At 35.5% G+C, this 23,066-nt stretch overlaps 1 protein-coding gene across 8 annotated transcripts in view; it reads right to left on the reverse strand.

Moving 5' to 3' along the window:
* Positions 1–23,066, reverse strand: part of PHF20L1 (PHD finger protein 20 like 1) — a 49,724-nt gene that overhangs the window by 11,451 nt on the left and 15,207 nt on the right. For 3 of the 8 annotated variants that reach the window (XM_048939104.1, XM_048939106.1, XM_048939107.1), the window contains 11 exons: positions 21,080–21,287; positions 20,115–20,243; positions 16,378–16,460; positions 12,599–12,851; positions 10,401–10,586; positions 9,987–10,193; positions 4,360–4,578; positions 4,107–4,163; positions 2,451–2,555; positions 1,274–1,438; positions 104–285 (listed from right to left, as the gene is read on the reverse strand). In XM_048939104.1, coding sequence (XP_048795061.1) covers positions 104–285; positions 1,274–1,438; positions 2,451–2,555; positions 4,107–4,163; positions 4,360–4,578; positions 9,987–10,193; positions 10,401–10,586; positions 12,599–12,851; positions 16,378–16,460; positions 20,115–20,243; positions 21,080–21,287 — 1,794 coding nt within the window. Of the gene's footprint in view, positions 1–103; positions 286–1,273; positions 1,439–2,450; positions 2,556–4,106; positions 4,164–4,359; positions 4,579–9,986; positions 10,194–10,400; positions 10,587–12,598; positions 12,852–16,371; positions 16,461–20,114; positions 20,244–21,079; positions 21,288–23,066 lie in introns of those variants that run through there. The other 5 variants (XM_048939110.1, XM_048939111.1, XM_048939105.1 and 2 more) reach the window with 4 other exon arrangements.

Below are 23,066 nucleotides of genomic sequence, written 5' to 3' on the forward strand. Positions count from 1 at the left end.
TCTATTTACAACTCTCAATGTAAATTCAGTCTCCAACACCTTAGAAGAGAATCTTCAAAAGCACAAAATTTATGTGGAAAGTACACCCCCCTAATTCCTTTACCTGAATCATAAAGCCATTTTCTTCATCCAGTTCACAAATGCATCTAACAATTTCATTGAGAGCATCATCTTCATCCTGAGACTCTTCAAAGTTAGTTGAATCAAAATCCTGATTGTATTCATCACCACTGAGCAACAAACTCTCTGTAGAGGAATCATCCAGGAACTCCATATCTGAAAGGTCTAGTAAAAAGTCATGAGATTGTGTGTAAAGAAACTCAATACTTAAAAAAAATCAAAACAATTTTTCTATCATTTGGAAGTCTTAACTTGCATATGTCAAAAAAAAAAAAAAAAAAAAACACACTCAAATGCACTGCTGGTACATTAAGATTTCTTGATGGTCCCCTCAAATGCTTTTAATGTAATGTCATACACAAGTTCAATGTAGAAAGCTTGAGGAGTCTAAACACTTATGCTTCACAGAATCATAGAGTGGCCTGGTTTGAAAAGGACCACAATGATCATCTAGTAGAAACCCCCCTGCCACAGTCAGGGTCGCCAACCACCAGACCAGGCTGCCCAGAGCCACATCCAGCCTGGCCTTGAATGCCTCCAGGGATGGGGCATCCACAACCTCCTTGGGCAACCTGTTCCAGTGCATCACCACCCTCTGTGTGAAAAACCCTCATAAACAGCCGTTTTACCTCCTGTTTATATGCTGCCTTCAAGTACTGGAAGGCCACAATGAGGTCTCCCCAGAGCCTTTTCTTCTCCAAGCTAAACAAGCCCAGTTCCCTCAACCCTTCTTTATAGGAGAGGTGCTCCAGTCCTCTGATCACCTTAGAGCCCCTCCTCTGGACCCATTCCAAGAGCTCCACGTCCTTCCTGTACTGTGGGCCCCAGGCCTGGACGCAGTACTGCAGATGGGGCCTCACAAGAGCCGAGTAGAGGGGGACAATCACCTCCCTCTCCTTGCTGGCCACCCCTTTTTTAATGCAGCCTAGAACACAGTTGGCCTTCCAGGCTGCAAGCACACTTCTGGCTCATGTCCAGCTTCTCGTCCACCAGGACCCCCAAGGCCTTCTTTGCAGGGCTGCTTCATCTACTTAACTCGAAGTCAGTCACAACTCATACCTACATTGAGAATTTATACGAAACATTTTCTTTAAAATTATATTTCCTAAGCAACTAAACCTACAAATTGAAACCTCTGCGCCAGTCAACTTACTTTCTCCACTAAGGTCAACAGACAAGATAGCTCTTGGATACTGGTATGATGTATTCTTCTCTGAGAACATGCTGCGCAAAGTCAGAGAGCTTCCCGAGGACCGCGTCAATGGAGAAGAGCACCTGTCCAAGAATTCAACGGAACTATCTTCATAATCTGAATAATCTGCAAAGTTAATAAGATTAAGTTAATGTTACAGTAAGTAAAATTTGTGAGAAGTCTCAAAAAAGCGTTCGAAAAAAATTAATAGGAGAAATAAAAAACACTGACATTGAGATTTTAGGAACGATGAAGCTGTGAACATGAAGTAGCAAATACCCATTGTTACAATTTTTCCAGAAATTTCCAATATGAGACACAATGAAGTTCAGTAGCTAAGTATTAAAAAAAAACACATTTAATACTCCCCCCCATATCTATCAGCCTCAGAACGTATAGAGGAATACTTTTTCATACAACCTTTTATCTGTATGGGTAAGAAACAACTCGCACAGTATCTTCTTTTTGTCCTGAGTTCATCCTTTATCATCTGTTATCCTTAGAGATCCTACTGGTAGATCTCTTTTCCTTAGATCTATCTGCAGCATTTCAACAACGCTTTCTAGAAGTAATTGCAGATTATCCTAACAAGTTAAGCAATAAATGCACACCTACACACCCACAAAGAAGTACAAAAACAACTCCAGGGCTCTGCTGGACCCTCACAGGAACTCCGCCCCCCAGTGGCTCATTCCCAAGAACTCAATGGCAGGAGAACACACCTTGTTTGAGTCTCTCCCAGGGCACCAAAGGGCCCCATCTCATATAACAAACCTCTGAAATTTAGCAACAGATTGAACAGTAGAATTATTGTAATGTCCAAACAACATAAGAGGTAGATACATTTGAAGAGCTTAAAATGACAAGTCTAAAGAGACAAGAAGTAAAACCATTATTACCTGTTTATAATACTTTGACAGAAAAGGTTTATGAAATACCTCTATCTACCATGTAGAGACAAGCTTATAAATAGGAACAAAGGTCACAGACCCAAGTTTAGTTATAACATTAAGGCCACAAGCTGTTCTCTGAAATTTCTAATTTTTGTATTTACGTTGTTGGGAAACAAATTTTAATATCTAATGTCAGAAAAGCACCAAATGGTTTGGCTCACTTTCAAAAATTGCATTTATCTTACCATGCTGTTTAGATTTCTTCTTCTTTTTCTTCTTCTTTTTCTGTTTTGATTTATGATCTTTTTCTTTTTTCTCTTTTTTCTCCTTTTCCTTTTCTTTCTTTTTACCTGAAAGAAAACTTGATCATTTTAAAACAACATCACTCTAAACTGCTTTTTTTTTTTAGCTCAACATTTTAATTTCAAACTATTCTGGTGGGGTAAGCAATGTTAATTAAGTAGTTTCTAACGGCTATTTAACTTGTGGTTTATTAGAAAAAAGCCTTCAATAGCGCAAAATCCAAACACAAAGATGTGATAATAACACATTTCACACTTACAGAAAGTTTAAAGGCTTTAAAGGAAATTTCTTTGTCACAAGACTGCTCATGCTGTCAGCACTTTCAAGCAATATCTTCATAAAAAATGATTCTGACTAAAATTTACGGTGCATCTCTTGCTTCACAGTTCACTTATAAGCAGCACTGTTGATATATGCATAAGAACAAGCACTTTAGCTTAGAGAAATTCTATTTATTAGTTCTCCCAGACAGAATATATCTCACAGCACAGTCACTCCATGGTCATTTTCTAAGTAATCAACAGCAAGTTAAGGAAACTGAATTGTTACAGAAAGGAAATCATTAATGCCAGTGTTCAAGGATTATTTCTTGTATATAAATACATATTGAATCTTAGTATCTTCTTGTGCTGTTCAGAAGCATAACTCTTCCCTCACAGAAAAAAACAGGCCAATTCATATATGAGTTCTCATTCCATCTTTAACTGCAATATTTACGCTGGGGAAAACCAAAGGCCTCTTACTTCACAAATTACCAAATGTTTTGTTACTAACACAAACTTATCCTTTTTCTCCTCTTGTTCTCATAGGCCACCACATCAAAATAAATGCAGTACCACTGTAGTATCTTGGAAAGAGTATAGTGGAGGGCCACTAAGATGATAAAGGGCCTGGAGAAGCTCTCTTACGAGGAAAGGCTGGGTCTATTTAGTGTTTATTTAGTCTATTTAGGGTCCATTTAAGAAAGGATGACAGAGGGGATCTGACCCACTGTGGGAGGCAAAGGAATGAGGCCAGACTTTTTAGCAGTGTGTGGCAACAGGGCAAGGGGAAACGGCCACATACTGGAGCATAAGAAATTCCATACAAATGCACGTAAGAGCTTCTTCACGGTGAGAGTGTCAGAGCTCTGGAACAGGCTGCCCATGGAGGTTGTGGATTATCCTTCTCTGGTGGTACTCAAAACCCACCTGTGAAACCTTGTCTAGGAAGCCTGCTTTTCAGGGGAGGTTGGACTCGATGATCTCTACAGGTCCCTTCCAGTCCCTACAATCCTGTGATTCTGTGATCACTAATTGAACTGGAAAAAACAACCAAAAAACCCACCACAACAATCCAACAACCAAAAACACCCACCTTTGGCTTCGGCCCCTCACAGGCACTACACAAATCCTTCTTCTGAGAACATTACTTTTCTTACACAGTTATTCCTTTACTATCAATTTGCCATATACGTTAAAAGTTTTTAAGATCCCGAACTAAGGAAATACAGCTGAACTCTGGAGATATTTTACACTCCTATATCTGTGCTTTAGAGGCATCAAGTAAATGTTAAGAGACTTTTAACTTTTTCCTAAAAATATCATTGCTCTACATACCATATGTTGTGGAACTCTTCTCTTCCAGTTTTCCTTTTCTTTCCACTCTCACTGCTCCTGAAAATTTAAGAATGTGAGATTTAAGTGTAATGTCTGACTAATGACCCCACTTTCTTGTAAAAACCATTAGAATGCAAAAATGTCTATTGGTATATAACATAATACATACAAGCAATACAATGATGATTTTAATGTCAATTTACAGTTAATTTTATTCTCTAAAGCACTGGAAACAAAAAGCATTGTAGTTTACCAACTTCTGAATGCTTGTCCTTCTCAATCACGTTCTTTAATATTTTCTCCTTCAGACTCTCAAAACATTTCTCCTTTATGGGCACAGAGTACTGTACCTCTGTCCCTTCAGAGCTCACTGATGTGGAAGACCTCTTTTTTTTACTACTCCCTTTTGGTAACTTTAGACTATTGGTTAAAGGCAATTCCAGATGTAAGGCATGTACATGAGGCGAGGGTGCTGAAAACAAGAAGACAGATTTACTAGGCATTCAGTAAGAATTGCAGCCAGATCACTGGCTGAGTAAGATCACTGAAACATCACATAGTGGTAACAACATTATCACACTTCATATATAATTACTGCACATGAATGCCTAGATCTTAGTTTTACATACAAAACAATACATGCCACAAGTTTCTTGTCTGTTTTGGAATTTGCATTCATTTCTAAATTATGTTTCTGCTTAAAGCCTATTTTTGCTTCTACTTTAAGCCTTTTTGTTTCCTTTTCATTCCACTGTAATGGAAATCAATGCCAACAGCAGAAGTGCTGATACTGTTAACATCATTCAAGTTATCTCATTCCAGTATGTGAACAGAGAACAGTTCTCATACATAATTCTCAGTGCTATGTGTTTATATTTCAGTTTACTGCGTTTTCATTGATTCTATGTATTTGATCCATATTTGAATTACATGCAAGCTACTGTAATAATTTGTCACAGAGATCGAACATTTACCGACAATTATTTTGCACTATTCAGTAAAGCTTGCTACACTTAGAAATTTCTCTACCTTTAATTGATATAAATGAGGAAATAACTTAGCATAATTAATACCTAAAATTACAATTTTATTGCTGGTATTTATACTCCAACAGGACAATGTAATTCTCAAATAAAAACAGAAAGAAGTACTGGTAAAGAAAATTACTGATATTGTTATAAGCTCTATGTTCCTGTGTTCACTGCTATTGTGGAAGCTGTTCAACCATAATTACGAAAGCCTAATCTTCATCAGCTCCCTTCACAATAAAAAATAAAAAGCCTGAAGGAGATTTGCTAGAAGTCAAGATAGGGAAAAAACACAAAGCTGATTTGGAATAGGCAATGTTAAAATAACTTAGTAAATTCATCAGTTGTAACTCTGGAGGAAAGGCACTAACAGCTTGTTGGTGGCTCTATAGGGCTGCTTTCCAGGCTTGGACAGATCAACCCAATTCTATTATGATGCAATGCACATTTTACATGAAACTCACTCCAGCTCCTACACAACCTTCTCTGGAAAGCAGTAAAAAAAGCTAGTGTGAGAAAGCTGCAGGAGCTGCTTCATTTATCACACCACACAGCATTCTCAAATGCCAAATGTCCCCAGCTCTACAATACAAGACTTCACAATACTATGCAATCAAGCAAGCAGTCAAATGCAACTGCTCAATTGCATGAGACCTTCTAATTCATGAGCTGTGCATTCCTGAGCCTTTCCAGAAGCTTGAGTCAAACATCACACATAAGAAGCTAATCCTATTGACTCTGGTGAACCATATAGGCTTTGCTTTTCTCTATTTCAAGGAGAATTAGCTTGGGATACTTATCAACATGAAACACTGTATCAAGTATTCCTTTCTTTGGTTTCCTTGTTAACATTTGGCTCTGTTAAAGAACAACCTGTTTTGCCACCTGCCACCCAGTGAATATATTTTAGCACCTCAGTAAAACAGTGGCTCTTCTCCATATCTTGATGCTGTCTTGTCTCGTTTCTAAAGAGAACATAAAAGAATCACCCAAACACACCTAATTTGGTTTGCTATTTTGATGAAAATTTCACTTATTCTCTCTTTAAACAGTGACTAGAATAATTCAGTTCCAGTCTGTACATTTAGAAGAATTCAGTATTTCACTTTCATTGTTCAAAAGAAACCCTGATCTGAAGCAGTCAGACACATTCCAAGTTTGCTAATCACAACACAAATTTGAGTATCTCAAAATTCAGGACAAGAATGTCTGATAAAAGTAGGCAAGTAGTAATTAGGTAACTGTTTGAGGGAATATTTACTGTAGGCAGAGAACTGCTATGGGCACACAAACACCCATCTCAATGACAGAGCTCTCTAAACTGCCTTGGTATAGCTACCCAAGAAGAGAAATTACTGTTATGCCTGCACATACTGCTATATTCTTGTCACTATTCATACAAACTAATACTCTCGTTTTTTACTTATACTAACATAGCTCAACCTATACCTACTGTAATAGTACAGAATCAGAACATTATAGATCAAAAATCCACAATTCTCAAATCTTAAGTGAAAAATTAAGGTTTAGAAACCAGTTTTCAACTGTGTAATTATTACACCTTACAAATAACTACAAAATTAGACAAAGATGACAATCACAGTCTGAAGGGCAAGTAACAAAAGCAAAAGGGCAAATATGCATTTTAAAAATATGCCCATTATGGAGATGTTACAATACTAATGTTGTTTTTTTAAATTCCCATTTTATTCCTACTCAGGAATCTACCCAACCACCTCCCACACAGTGAATGTGAGAAGTCTGCAATTAAAAGCAGAGAAAGATATTTCAAGATTGGATTTGCCAAACTGATGATTATGTCATTGTTCCATTACCACAAAATCTATTTTGTGTTTCTAGCACAAAAAAAGACTGAGTTCACATTAAAAACAAATGCAAATCATGGCTATTTACAGTTTCCCTATCAGCATGTCTCTAGTACTGCTTTTCCAGAGCTGGCATGGTTCAGGTGGCAGAAACCTCACTAGCATGAGAACAGGCAGACAACAGAATGCTGTGCTACAAACACATTTATCACTTTGTGGCACTGCTTTTGTCAGTTCAGCAAATCAAATTATATGATGTTCAAATTATTTATTTTGTTGCACGACATTCTTTTCCAGAGCTTTTGATGTTTCAACTTTCCTAGCAACAAAAATATAAACATTTAAGTGTAACAATCACTATAATTCAGGGTTCAATCACCATAATTCATGGTTTTACTTCAACTACTAGTAATATTAGTTTACTTGCAAGCAATATTTTCCTTTGAAATTTAAACTCCAGACTGCTTGCTCAAATGTTATTTACTCAGTGCATAACACCACAGTCAATGCAGTACTCAATTCAACAATTAAACAGAAGCACACCAGTGTCTACTGAAGTACGCAGAATTTCCAAGTAGACTACAGAGAAGGAACTGATCACAGTGCTTTTGTGTTGCCTTTATAGAACAACAAGAGGTCCATTTTGTGCAGTGATTTAGTGAATGATCTGTGATAATACTAACAGTTTCCATTTATGCTTCAATACTTCAGCACACCTCATTCCTTGTCTTTGAAGGATACCATTTAGTATTTTTTAAATAGAAAAGTGATTAAAATGCAGGATTTTTTATGAAGTAAATTTATTTTTTCAATTTGCTCAACAGGTGGCCTCATCAGAATTCTAAACTTCTGAAATCACAACCTACATCTCTAGGTCTAATATAAAGTATCTCTTAACCTCAGAAGTACCTCAGAAGGGTGAGTGATCATAATAGGTTATTTCAGCCTAAATACTTACCTCCATAATTTCTGAAACTATGGTTAGTTGCTTCATTGATTACAAAAGAAAGCATATTCAACTTAAACATACTTAGCTAACTCTATCCACACTATCACTGAAGTCTAGATCACCAAGTCAGTCCAGACTACTTCAGTAAAATCTGCCAGTAGAAACACCAATAAAAGGACATGGATTTAATGTACTTCAGATTTTAAAAAGTAAAAAAAAATTCAGAATATTCTGGACGTATCAAAAGTTTTTGAATCACAAATAAAATGTTATTTCTCTTCACAGACACAGCTGTAGCCAGGACTGGATGAATCAAGATGTGCAAGGATAGTTACGGATGCAGAAGAAAGAGTTTACTCAATGTCAAGCCAGTCCCATTATAGAAGCAGGCAACAAAGAAAACGCCCGTCACTATTACCAGTGACATTTTAAATGATCCTCCAAACATGCTAGAAAAAAAAAGTTAAATCCCTGTTAACCAAAACGAGTTCTAATAAATGAAAATAAAAGACAGCAACTAGAAGTTGTTGATTTCCATTATGATACTGTTCTGAGTGGCCAATTATACGCCTCCTCAAATCAATTCTACTGGCCAAAGACATGAAATAAAAAGACATTTACATAACTAACTTTTCCAGTAATCCATGATTCTATTACTATACAGCATACCAGAAGTAAGCTGAGATTGTCACATGGTTTGACTTGAGAAATTACGTAGTATTTTTAAAAGCTTACATAAGTTATTATAAATCTCTATAGCCTTCATTTTGACAAATCATTTTAAGAGATTAATATATACGTGTTTTTTTTTTTTTCTTTTGAGGAAGAGAGAGAGAAAGAGAGAGGGGAAGAGAGAAAGAGAGGGACACAAGGGATGTTTAAAGTCATCTCATTTAACCTACACGATATCGATCCAAAAATCCTACTTAGTCTTTTCTGCACCACATTGGAGTAGCAATGCTGGAACTCAGTAAAGCAATCAATCACTGCTTACACAGAGCCAACGTGAGCGTGTGCGGGCAGATACACAAGGCAACCACACACACACTCAACAAATCTTTCACTGACCTAGAACACTGCAACTACACAGGCAGCTCGGTGCAAACTCAATCACATTTTTCTTCTGAATAGGTCTAAGTTCTATTTTCAGAATGGCAGAATTACATACTTTATGGTAACAGTACCTGCCCCTTGTTATAAAACGCATTTATCAAAAAGCTTCCCAATAACTGTATAATTAATAATTTCACTGTTCTTCTCCTACTTCATTGAATCATTTTCCTATTAAAGTCAATTTTTAAAAAATGGTATGATACACATATAGGAGCCTTATTTATGAAAAATAAAAGGGCATATGGACATCTAGCATACACTAGACTAAAAAGAATTTTTTTTTTTTAGGGTCTGCAAATCATAACACGACCTCTTCTCTGAATCTAATTGTTTCTATCCAAGTGATTCACTTAAATGACAGAAGCTAGAAAACTATTAAGAAGTGAGATAGATATAGCCCCAAGTTCCCGTACTGGGCTCTACGCTTGCACGATGAGGGTGAACCAAATCCATATAAAATTCAGAGGATTTCAGCAATATTTTCAAATAACATTTCCTAGCAGGAAAATGACAAAATTTGTACTGCAAACAGAAGGGTGAAAGAACGCTGACTGCCTCTGAAAACTCTACTAAATTTAAAGCTAAAGCTACAAGATAAATGAGTATGTCTAGACTTAGTATTAGTATGTTAGTAAACAGCTATGATTTTTTTTTAACAATTTTTTTTCTTTAACAAGTTTTAACAACAGAAAATATTTTTGAACGCAATACTGCATCTTACATTCCACACTCTCTCTGTATGATTAGATCAATTCTGTCTTAAGGCATGTTAGAGAAAGTGCTAATACAGCTTGAAGCTAGCGGAAGGCAAAGAATATCCAGAGGGATGGACCACTTGAAGAGATGTAGGTTTGCAAGCCTGCAGAAAGCAAAAAGCTTATCTCCCCTTTTCATGTGACTGACTACATGCATGTTTTAATCCTACAACTGTAAGCCTAACTGATTGTACGCTGGATCTCTTTACCTGACGCTGTTGTAGCTATTCTTCCATCAGTTACTGCTTTGGAAGAAAGATATGTAATCATCTGAATATCTTCCTTGTCTTTACTGGGATACTCATTACGGAAAGTGGATTCTGTGGACAGTGGTGCTGTGACTTCCGAACTACGGCTTAAATCAAGAGGGAGACAGGGTCCACGCTTCTCAAGTGACACATGAGCAACATCAGGTACTACATAAAAGAAAGAATGTCATATTAAAAAAAGATACAAAGGCCCAACAAATAACATCTTGGCTTGCAGTGTTACATAACAAGGGAACAGCATTCAGCTTTAGCTACAGTAAATCAAAATGTCCCATTAGATGAAAACCACAAAAGATCTCATTTTTATGATTCAATTTCCCTTGGGCAGTTCTTTATTAGATTAAGATACATTACCCTCCAATTTTGATGACTGTTGATTTTGAGCACTGATGGAGAACACTTTTCCATCAGTAACTGGAGAGGGAGAAGAAACTTTTTCTACAGAATCATCAGGCAACGAGCAAGTGGCTAAACGCTGTGATCTTCTTCTCCGCTGGCTATGTTTGTAGGATCTAGGGGAATTCAGTGGCTGTGATGGACCTAAAAAGAGATCTTTCAATGTTCATGAAGCAGAGAGAGATATGATAATCTTACCGCAGTATTTTAGAGATCTAAAGACGGGAAGTGCTCTAAATAGCTCTTATCTGCAGAGCTGGTAATCACAGCAGGACTGGTAAAGTAATTAGAAACTGTGACTACCAGAAAGGAAAAGTTACGTTCAAGACATAATTCTGCTTTTTACTTATTATACATTAATAGGGCATCTAATTCTCCACTGATAAAACACTATTTTTTTTAGAGCAAACAGTGTATTTATCAGAAGCAACCCTCCCCCCACCCCACAGAAAACATAAGAATAGGTCATTTATAATGGAACTCAGCAACAGGTCTGTATAGTTAACAAAACAAATGACCATAGTTAAAGATCTAAAAAGTCACTGATAGTAGTAACATACATATTAAATAAATAAGAAAAAGCAGTGGTTCATTTTAGATCTCATCTCCTGACCTGATATCAATACCCCAACTACACTTAAATGTCTGCTACCAATGCATGGCATAGCAAAAAGACTCAAGAATGTCTCACTTAAACAAAAGTGGGGTGATTGATATAGGATAATACAGGCCTGATTCATTAAAAACAAAGAAAACACTCCCCTAATCCTTTCTGTTTCTGTAGTTCCACACACATTTGCCTTGGAAAAATTCATTTAAGCCTATACGCTATAAATCACTGTTCTTTCTCTTTATGAACCTTTAGAGTAAAAGGTTCACAAGTTTAAAAGCAGAGATCTAACAAATAAAGAGTAAGAATTTCTACCAGGTGTGGTAATTACTTGGAATCCAAAGATTAAAATACAACTTTAGCAAGATCTAAGCTATTAATTAACAAACTTGTAAATTAGCTATTTTTAAGTGCACTGCTACAGAAAGCCTAACTTAAAGTAAAATGAAAAATTCCTCAAAGAAAACTCCTTACCATCTTGGGGTGGGAGGGAAGACATACTACAAACATTTTTAGGGGGCAACTAGGGCAATTTAAATCAACATTTCCCAATTAAATAAAGATGGCTTACACACCTCCCTCTCCCATTCCTTTAAAAATATCAGTGAGAAGAGACTAGCAGAAACTTATGTTGAAAGGGAAAATATCAAGTGAAGGTTAAGGACAACGTACGATGTAGGTGTATTCTTCCACTCTTAAATAACTATTCTAAAAGTGAAACAAACTGAGCTTTTGACTTAACGTAGCCAATACTTGTTTAAACTCTTGGCCTAATCATCTAGCGTTCTCAAGCAACAAATAGCCTTTTTTAAACAAGGTCTGACCCTAAGAAAGAAAGAAAAAAAAAATCTAACAAACTTTCAAAACAAATCACAGAAATATTCCAGTACCTACAAAAATAAATAGTATATTCAAGAAGGCATGGTAAAACTTTCCCTGATCTTGATGACCAGTATTTTGGTACTTTCCAAATCAGTTACACGCACTAAGAGGCTGAACGCCTACGATATACTTTATGGGACAGTAAAGACTGATTTATGCATTTCCCCCTACAGATCTTGAACGTAACTTCTCTTTCACATGGTATTTATGGGAATACCACATTAAGGTGAAAAATGTCACAGCCAACAGGTGTACCATCAGTCTGCTGAAGACAGAATTTCCCAGAGAAGGAAAGATCCACAACCCAAGTGTATGTTTTTTATTTTTAATGAATCAGGCCCCTTCAGAAGAGAGGTTTGACTTATTTTGCATCACTCCTGATACTAATGTAGAGATTTAAGCTAGCAAGGAAGTCAACCATTAAAAGCCATGACTCAAACAAATGTATTATTTATGGTAGAGTAATTCATATGTCTTACTGTGTGACTTATCTTTTTAGAAGTACTAAGCTTCCCCTAATTCTCCCATTTGGGCTTTATTTTTTGTTACTGTTTTAAAAGCAGATTCATTTTTAAATGCAATATTCATTTATAACCAAAAAAATTATTTTCTGTATATCTCTCATAAGTAATTACAATATGTTCTTTAAAATGTCTGTGCTCACTAGTTTTATTTATCACAGAAGAAGGAAGCTGAGAGACCAGCGTCAAATCCTCGACTTGTATTAATTCTGGGCAAAGTGGTGATTTAGGGGGCTTTATACACCCAGAAGAATCTCCAGATTCTTGTTTGCATTTCTTGCTGCGAGCCTTTCCTGAAGACAAAGTTGAGGATAACAGTGCAGGTTTCTGAATGTTGGCAGAACTGCTAATATCAGCTTCATTTTTTTTCTGAATTTGTGGTTTAGGTGAAATCTCCTGAATAAATAATAAAAAATTGATACTTTTATTTCAGTTTCTTCACTGTAGTTCGTGTATTCTATTTTGAATTTTTAAAAGCAATGTTAGTATTCAAATACATTTTAAGCAACATTACTTTCAGTACAAATAAAAAAATATTTTAAATGCATCACATTAAATTCATTTTTTTAAAGGAGCACTATCAATTATTTTCAGTATTCAGAACACTCTTATTTCTATTTGAAATAGCTGCAAAAAGCCTCAGAACAAAACTATTTCCCTTTATTCCCAATTAAAAATCCACCAAAGTCATTTTAGCTTGTCTTTTCCTTCTTCAGTACACCAGGATCATCAAATGTTGTATCAAAGTGTAACTTGGGGAATTCTTGTTACATGGCATACAGGCACTCAGCTATGATGGGAGCAGCAAATTTTTAAGTTACTTGAGAAAGCTTTGTTTAACTTAAATTTCACTTCTAGGAAAGAACCTGAAAAAGTCAATAATGCTCCTTTGCAGAATGTCTGAAAACAATAAAAAGTTTCCAAATACTGAACACACTCTCACACAACCCCTTCAAGTGCTGGGAGTCTGGATTTCACCACGTTATATGCTTGTGCAAACACATGAAGAAATCACAACTTCTAGCACAAGAGGGTTAAATAGATTGCTTACTGTGGGAGGAAAGAAATGCGCAGATAGAGTTAGAAAAGTTTTGGAAAAAAAAAAACAGTATATGATGCAGCTTTCTAATAACATCAATTTTCAACTTTAACACACACACCCAAAGGTATTATTTTTTGGCATTCACACATGTTAGCAGATTTAGCATCTTAGATTTTTAGCAGGAAGAAAGTTCTTTCTGCTTGACTAAAAAAAACTGTGCATGTGTTACAACTGGCCCAATATTAACAAATCACAATATCTGAACATAATGTCTTATATCTGTCCCATCTTGTTCCAGTTACAACAATCAGCATGGCATCATCTAGTAAAAGCATAAGTATATACTTCTAGAACTTTTGCATCATTTTATCCAAGCTAAAAAAGAGATGTCAGACTCCTGAATATTTAAGGACTTGGAGGTTGATTTTTTTTTTTTTTTTAAATAAATAACAATCTTATTTTCCACTGGAACACAGAGAATTCCAGCGGCAATAAATGTATGTGCACATTCTATGCATGTAAAAGGGCACCCCTGCATGCTACATGAATAACTTGCTGGAATTACCATGTAAAGATCCAGTGCAAAGCATCCCACACAGAAGATAACAGTTCTATCTTGAATAATACCATAATACACATGTATTAAGTGCTGTTTATTCATTTAAATAAAAAATTGCATGAGCTGAAGAGTATACCTATGCTGGTTATGAGAGGTATTACCAGAAATTAATTAGAGTCATAACTTGTAAATAAACAATTTTATTGTTCATCTTCACAGATGTGAAAGACATTACTACAGCATCCATTATTTTCAAATTACAAAGTTATTTAAACAAGATTAAAAAAATTAAATTAATATTTTGATAAGGTGCTTAACCTCTTAACAGGACAAATTAACATTAAAAATCTTAATGAATTAATGTTATTCATCTAAGCATGTCTTGGTCAAAAGGAAATATAACATGTCACCCTAATACAGTTAAATAAACTACTGTATCTGCAACTAATTGTCTGAGGTTTTGGGCTTAAGACAACTGTAAACTAAAAATATATATATAAATATAAATAAAATATACTTTCAACAAAGTAAGATTCCAGCTATCAGCCTGAATACTTCTACCATGATCTGTGTTACAGTATTAAAAAAACCTACAAGATATTTGATCCATTCAGTTTTATAGCAGTAGCAGAAAACACACCTCTAATTAAGGAGTGTCAGCTTTGCCATCCAAAAACCTTTTGGGGAGGTTTATAAATTGGCCATTTTAATTTGAATTTGGGCAGGATCTTAGCAAAAAAAGCTTTAAGCTCCAATTTCCCTCCCTTCGATCATTTAAAAGCTTGTCAGGTTTCTGTTTTTAGTTAGAAGGGAAGGAACAATGAGAATTTGGGATTTTCGATGCCTCTTTTAAAGAGTTCAAACAGTATTTCCCCAAAAAGAATTTTTTCAGACCATTTGCATGTAAACAATGAAAGAGACATCTTTTTTTCCTTTTATCTAATCAGTGAAATAAAAACAGTCGTGTTACCATGTCAAAGAAATTTTTTTTTTGTAAATATGCATTGTAGTTTATACTGTTGCATACACAGTCTATGTAAACCACAAAGTCCCACTCATACGGTGGGATTTCTGCATGGTAAGATTTACATTGTAATGCTTCTTCCGAAAACCACATGCTGTAAGCCATTTCACAGTTTTTTGCACATTGAAAATATCACACACAGTAGCAAAAAAAAAAAATCATAGCATTTTAATATGCAAAAATTTGAGAAATGGAATGTCAGGTCAATACACTGTAAACCTTTATGCAAAATATCAATCAATGCATTGGCACTGTAGTAGCTTATACAGCCATTACAGCGACAGCATTAAAAACAGAAAATCATGTGCCATTGCCAGAACTCGCATCCAAAGCAGTATCAATGGAAAAAAACCACAAAACATAGCATTGCAATTATGTATCAGCTCTAAGGAACCAGTACAACCAAAATATCATGTAAAGGTTTGGCCAGGGACTAATCAGAATGTGCCAGAGCTTAAAGAACAGAAGTGCTCTTTCAGGAAGTGCGGGCAGCAAAGCTATTTTACTCAAATAGTCCTTGTAAAGAATGAAAATGAATACAAAAAAGTTGTATTAAAACTACATTAAGGCTCTGATTTAAATGACTGGGAAGCAAAGATCTCCTGAATCAATACTACCATTCATCCTTAGCTTGTTTTACCATGTTTAGGCATTCAGCCCTTTTAATACGCAAGATAACACACAACTTAGAGTCAAGCAATGCCTGAGCAGAATGGAAAAAGCCAAAGATAAAAAGGCAGCTTTCAGATCCTGCAACTATGCAGGCTTCAAAATCAGACCCTTAATATTATTTAAAAGTTTCTTTTTTGTATTTATTAAAATACACACCCTTGCAAAATGTATGGCTCATTGAGCAGTTCATAAAACACATACAAGCCTACAACATCAAATTCCTACAATACAAAATCAACTTCTCATATAAGAAGTTCTACTTGATGTCAAAAACCCTGCTTCAAACACAAATTAAGTTCGTGTAAGGGCCTTCTCCTAAGCCAGACATGGTTCCAGTTGAAAACTGGACCTTGGGGTGCTAGTCTCCTAGCATTTCCTGCATGGAGACTTCATTTCTTTCTTTCATTTTTCCGCAACAAAAATGTCATTACTAGAATTCAAGGTAACGCTGCATTTTGAGACAACTGAATTCCATACTTCTGGCTCTGCCAGACATGTAAACATAAGGTAAGTTTTCAGTTCCCTATTATATCTGAAGGGGCACATTTTATGTTGTAGGTACCATATCTCCATGGCACACTTCAGTGGGAACCTTGCAAAAGAATCAAACTCTACCATTTCATACCTGCTCCAGGACTGGAGCTGTTTCTTTGTTGCCTTCCTTTTTTTCAGCACCATCTGCAACAACAGCTTTGGATGCCAATAAACCTTAGGAGAAAGATTGCAGAGATTTTAGTTAGAACCTTACAGTAACAGTTTGTGGAAAACAGCAAAATTATGAGTCAAGAATCATATTCTGCTTGTATCAACAACATAATTCTCTTGAAACAGTTCAAGACAAAGCTAAACACTTTCAATTAGAAGAAAACAGCAAAGGGACACTCCCACAGCGTTGATCTTTTCAAGAGATAATTCTCTGGCACTTTCATTAACAAGCTGAGAAGCAAGCAATCAATTGTAAAATAACGCCTCACCATCCCTTTAAAGCCCAAGTGCTCAGACTTAAAAACCAAACCTATGTGACTTAAAGCATAAATTATAAAAACCATAAAAATTTAATCATAAAAATAATTTATGATTCTCCTCTATCTCTCTCCTTATCAATACTTAAGAATTTCATCAAAATTTTATTACATCTTCTTAACTCTAATAAATGCATAAGAACCTTTTTAAGATAAAATAGAAGAGATTCAGTTTCAAAATGAATTCTCAGCTGCAGAGTTCTCAAATGACCATAATGGAAACAAATAAGTCAGACTACGATACTCCATTCACAGAACAAAAACTGTAGAAGTGAAGGTAACATATGTGAGAAAAATTCTTAGAAATATATCTGATTGGTGATTTAGAATACAGCAGTAGCAGCTGTTCTTCTTTATGAGGTAACTTCAATTATGTAAATATAAGAAGAACCCAGGTATGTCATAAGACTGGACTTAAGACACTTTGGACTGGATGATCTTGTAGGTCTTTTCCAACCTTAGTGATTCTATGATAAAGTAGAAATGATAAAACCTAAAAAAAAAAAAAAAAAAAAAAAAAAGAAAAAACCCAACCCACAATTAAATAGAATTTGTTATTATAATCCCTAGCATCATCATCAATATTGTGATTGGAAAGTTTAAGTTCTCATACTTGAGCTGAAAGATCCAGAGAAAATTCCTATTGCACTCCATGAAAAAAAAAAAAAAATACAACCAAACAGATATGCTCAAAAATAATTGACAACATACAGTGGCCAAGAAATTATATATTTGTGAAGCCAGGGCTCTCAGGAAACATTAGGGCACTGAAACACGAAATGCTCAGTAGTTTCTCTGGTCATGTGAGGTGTTTTGTTTTTTTTGTTTTTTTCCTGTGTTCCATATGAATACTAGGCACTTTTGGGATTTCTATTTGATTAAGATATGCTTCGAATACCAGTAAGTGTGATTTTAATTCTGTATTAGTCTTCATAAAAAATTAAATTTCATGAACTTCAATAAACCTTATTTAAGCCAAATTACAGAATTAAAAGTGTTCATCAAATTGATAACTGTTGACCTAGAACACAAAGCACGAAACAATCTTCAAAAGTGGAATAGAATTTAAAATAATGAACAGTGATCTGAATTTCAATGAAAATTATTTGTAAAAAAAAAAAAAAACAAAAAACAAAAAACCAAAAACCCTAACATCTGAGTTCACTTTTTATTTCTAGCCAGATGCTCAGTACCCAGCAAGTAAAGCCATGGAACTAACTTAAACTGTCAGACTTGTGCTATGAGTAAATAACCTTTCTTACTTCATTCTTCCCAACACCATTAGGCATCTTTCTAACCAATCACCATGCCTTTACAAAGATAACTCCACCAACTTCAAGAGCAAGAAAACTACAGATTCAACTTCTCTGATCAGTGACAGTGCATACAACAAATGAAGTACAGGTTGGCATAGTGAAATTGGAGAGTTCTGCTCTACAGATTTACTGCTGATGCTCTTCTAGGTATCAACTTCTAGGTAGCAGGATACATGGAAGCAAGCAATCCAACAGAAGAAAAAAAAAAAAAAAAACAGAAAAAGAACACTAATACGTGCTTAGCAGAACATATTCTTCATTTCTAGGAAATGTAACTTCCCCCAGCAGTGGAAGAGAAAGTGTAGAGAGCAACTTTGTCTTGTTAAATGGTGAACAAAGAACACCAGATGCAGCCCTAGTGGCAGGCAAGAGAACTTTCTGCAACAAACACTGATTACAGAATTTCAGTTCAGAAGAGTTCCCTTCAAACAGCTGTCTACAACCAAATCACTCACTCTATTTCATCAATGCAGTCATAAGCCACTGCATAAATCAAAGTTTTCCTAACAGCTACATTGTTTTATGATTCTTTTGTAGCCATTTTTATGGATACACAGAAGTATAACCCTCCACCCTCCTTCAAATCAGAAACTAAAGGCAGGCAAATGACAATATACAGGCAAAAGAAAGAAGCATGTAGGGAAAAGAACATTTGATCACCAGTTACACATTCAAAATGCTCTGTTGTATGCAGCAATATAAAAAACAATTGTGAGCTGCAGAAGTGCTAATTAGACAACTGTTACAAAGAGTAACTACAAAGCATGACAATTTCATCTTGTAATTAAAGAATTAATTCACTTTCACTGAACAGCAACATCTTCAACTAAGAGAGCAAGATTTCTTGGAGACAAACAGAAGCTGGTTTTTAGAACAGTAATAAAGTCACTGTCAGCAACATCATGCATTTTAGTTATTTAGTTCAGTCTGCAGGAATCCATTCCAGTTCCATTTTTCTCATAACGTTCCCTCAGAAAGAAAAATCCACTGACACTGAAAAATATCATTTCCAGAGATACTGGTTTTTCAGCGTGCTTTGCCATCTCCTGCCAGTAACATTTCAAAGGCTATCAAGAAGCAATTCATATTATCGATACAGATCTACAAAGCCCTGATAGCCCAGCCTTTTATTGCTCAGGGCAGAAATTACACTGGGACTTCACTCAGTGTACACAAGTATACACACAGTATAGTCATGAGAGTAGAAATGAGGCTGATCAATCAAGCATCCATTAACAAAATTCAGCAGTAAATAGGAGGCCTTCCAAGAAAGATCACATTCTTCACATGATACATAATACTGAGACACTTATTCAGTGCTTTATACTGAAGCAGAACCACACTCATAAGAAAACTGACTGTCCTCAGCAACCGACCTGTGAAAAGCCCATGAACCAAAAGAAATCTGAAAAATAACTCAGTTTAATAAATCAGTATATTTTTGCCTTATTTCTCCAAGTAGGACTCTTTTCATATAAATAATTTGCCTGAACTACTAGAAAAAAATACTACTGTAGCCTAATACAGTTATCAGATTTCACACTATTCGCTAGAACAAGGAGTGGAATGCATTTTGATCTTGCTATCTGCCCCAAGGGCTCTCTATTAAAGAGAGCTTCACAATATTTTTTCACTTTGTTTGTGAATGTTCTACTTTCCCACAAAGATACTACTTTATCCTAAGTAGTAACAGGATCAATACTGAAAACACACTTTGCTCATCAGAAGGTTTAGAGAAAGAGGTACATAATTTAGTACTTTTTTTCCATGTTTAAGTTAATTTCTCTTGAATTTTATAACAAAATACATTTTTCAACTTTTAGTAAGAACTATCAATAATAATAACAATTTGACTCCAATCCGTGATCAAGCTAAACACATATATTTTTTAGTATATATTCCTTTAAAACTCCAAACAAGAGACTGTAAAGAACACCTGCCAGATGAAAGTAATTTTGTGCATCTTCTTTAGAATAATGTACATAAGCATAAGAACAACAGAACAACCAACAAAGAAATTTTACCAGTGATCTTGTTAAGGCGAGCTCTCTTTGCCTGAAATGAGTTGCCTAGATTACTTTTCCTCTTGTGTGATAACGTGCTCTCTGCCTGCACAAAGGCCATCTTTGGAACATCCACTATAGGAAATCCTACTTCAAACAGAAAGAAAAATCTCAAACTCACATTTCATAAACATATAACAAAATAAAATACTGTAATATTTCAAAACTGATATTTGCATATCAGAGTTAAAAAAATCTTTACAGATATTAAAAATGAAATTGAGACAATCTAAAGATTTAGTATTATATATTAACTTATTAGATGACTCAGAATTTGTAATTTTTATTCGTTGTTATCATAAAATGATCTGGGCTGGAAGGGACCTTGAAAGTCATCTAGTTCCAACCCCCCTGCTATAGACAAGAACACCTCCCTCTAGATCAGGTTGCTCAAACAACCTGGCCTTGAACACTTCCAGGTAGGGGGCATCCACAGCCACACTGGGGAACCTGTTCCAGTGTCTCACCACTCTCACAATAAATAATTTCTTCCTGATATCTAGTCTGAATCTACCCCCTTCCAGCGTAGGTATGAGAAACGCAGTTGTCAAAAAATACTAGAACATATTTGCATCAACCCAGAAATTGTTTCAACTATTCCAAAATAAGAATATAGCTTTCAGATTGGAAATATTTTTCTCCTTAATACACAATACTGTTGATTATCTCACAAGTGACAGCAGATTCAGGAACAAGAACCAGAGTACACAGTGAAGCCATTTAAGAACTCACACTACATTCTCGTTACAGCATAAGTAGTAAGTTCTTATACAACTAAGTATCTACTGCTAGGAGATGTTTCCCAGCTGATAAACGTTAGCAAATGAAATATACTTCTCTGGAAATCCTAGTAATCAATTGCAAAATTAACTATGTGAATTCTAACTCAACAAAAATAAATCAACTTTTAAATAATCTGTTTTTACCAAATGTGTCACTAGATGTAGGCTCCTCTTCCTTTTTTTGGACCTCCTGCATGATTGTAGAGGTTGATGTTTCTTCCTTTTTTGAAGGAACTTTCAGCCATTTTCTCTCCTCCTTATCCTTATTGCTGTTTGCGCTGGTTCTAGGTTTAGTTCCTGCTTTGTTCTTGGCTGCTGCAGCAGCAGCAGCTTTGACCAAAGCTATCCAATCCTCCAAAAAGGAAAATATGGTAAGTAAGTATTAAAAAGCATCTGCTACTTAGAAAGTACTTATAAACCCAATGAAGCTTCATTTTGAAGGATTCATCAACATATGAATATACTTTTATGGCTAATATTCCGAGAGTGGTAAAGAGTTTCCCAACTTGCCTTAATAAATCTGAAATATTTTCAGTACACCACAAATGTAAAAAGCAAAACACCTTCAAAAAAAAAAAAAAAAACATTTAATATAGAATATTGGCTGTAGGCATTCTCTGCTACCTATTTTGTGTATCAGAGCTTCAGCAATGTAGAACACTGACCTTTCTCTTATCCCTCTGGGTATGAAATACACCAATTCTGCAGTTGCTCAAATGTACCCGTTACTCAAAACCAAAATCAAGTCAAAACAGAGTCCAGCCAGCTGCATGACTGGACAGAGTTCCTCCCACATTAAATTGGTAAAGCAAAAAAATCTTTTCTAATTGTACCTGAGTTTCTAGAGTAACACAGAGCACTGTTTACAGTCCATAAGTCTCATTCAATAATTTCAGTGAAGTGCTCTATATCACAGCTGAACATTAGGACCCATGTTTAAAGGTAATGAAACATACTGTTTTAGATAATGTCATATTTGATCACGCAAAAACATCCAGTGAGTGAACAGCAGAATCTACAGTTCAAATTCATATACTTTTCAGCATGCAGATGAAGTAAAGTCATCTTACAGTCCATAGAGAGAACTGCAAGGCAGAGCAAAGCACTTTCCATTGGTTCAAAGTGATTACATTCCTGCCTTATGTCCCCTGAGTGTCAGGGAATCAGATCTGAAAAATTTGTGTTTATCCTTCTTAAGTTTTCTGTTTTGTTTTGTTTTTCCCCAAATATTCCATTATTAAGGTAAAGAATTTTTTGTAGATAAATAGCAGGGGATACAAAACTCAGTAGCAATGTTCCCCCTCCACCCTTAAGAATCATGCACCTGAATGCATTTTGAGCAGTAATAATTCACTGTGTGGCTACAAAAGCATTTTCAGATTTGCACTAGCTAACATAAAAAAATTTCCCAAGTGTTTTACAAATAGCAAAACTTTTTTTTTTTTTTTAAACTGTAAACAAACTGTATTTTAGCCTGAGTATTTCCTTGTTAACGTGTGGTACCTAAAATGCCTTTACTTTTATAAATCGTAAGTTGTTTAAACACAACTTTTTTCCCCATTCATCACAAATTAAATCCCAAAATTTTTTATTGAGATTTTTGTCTACTTTGATGTACGAGAGCATAACACAAAAAGTATTAACTGTGCTATGTTTTTCCTTCTCCATAGCTAAGTATGTTTAAACCACTGCTCTGCACGTTATGTATGCTGTGTCAAGCTATGCACTCAAATATCAGCAGCTTGATGCCACTCAAATAGTGTTTTGCATCCCAACCATCAATGCAAACACTCAAGTCTAGCTCGCAGCAGAAAAGTTTGGAAGTGCTTTGGCAATGCTTGCACAAGAAGCAGCTACCACAGCCATGTGGTGACATGGCAGCCAGAGCAACAAAAACACATACAGCAGGTTTTTTTTTTGGCCAGTCAAAAAGAGCACGCACATTAGCGCAAGTCCACTCAGAGACTTGTCAATCCAACAGGACAAAAAAAAAAACAAACCAAAAATAAATGAGCTATTTGTCCTGGTGAGGAGTTACGAGACCTGAGGATAGTCCTACATTCTGGCCAAGGGATGAAGAGGATCAGTAAAACAGCTGGAGCTTTGATCTTATGAAGCAAGTGGGAAGCAA

This window comes from Lagopus muta, chromosome 3 (assembly GCF_023343835.1).
Source record: "Lagopus muta isolate bLagMut1 chromosome 3, bLagMut1 primary, whole genome shotgun sequence".
Lineage (NCBI taxonomy): Eukaryota > Metazoa > Chordata > Aves > Galliformes > Phasianidae > Lagopus > Lagopus muta.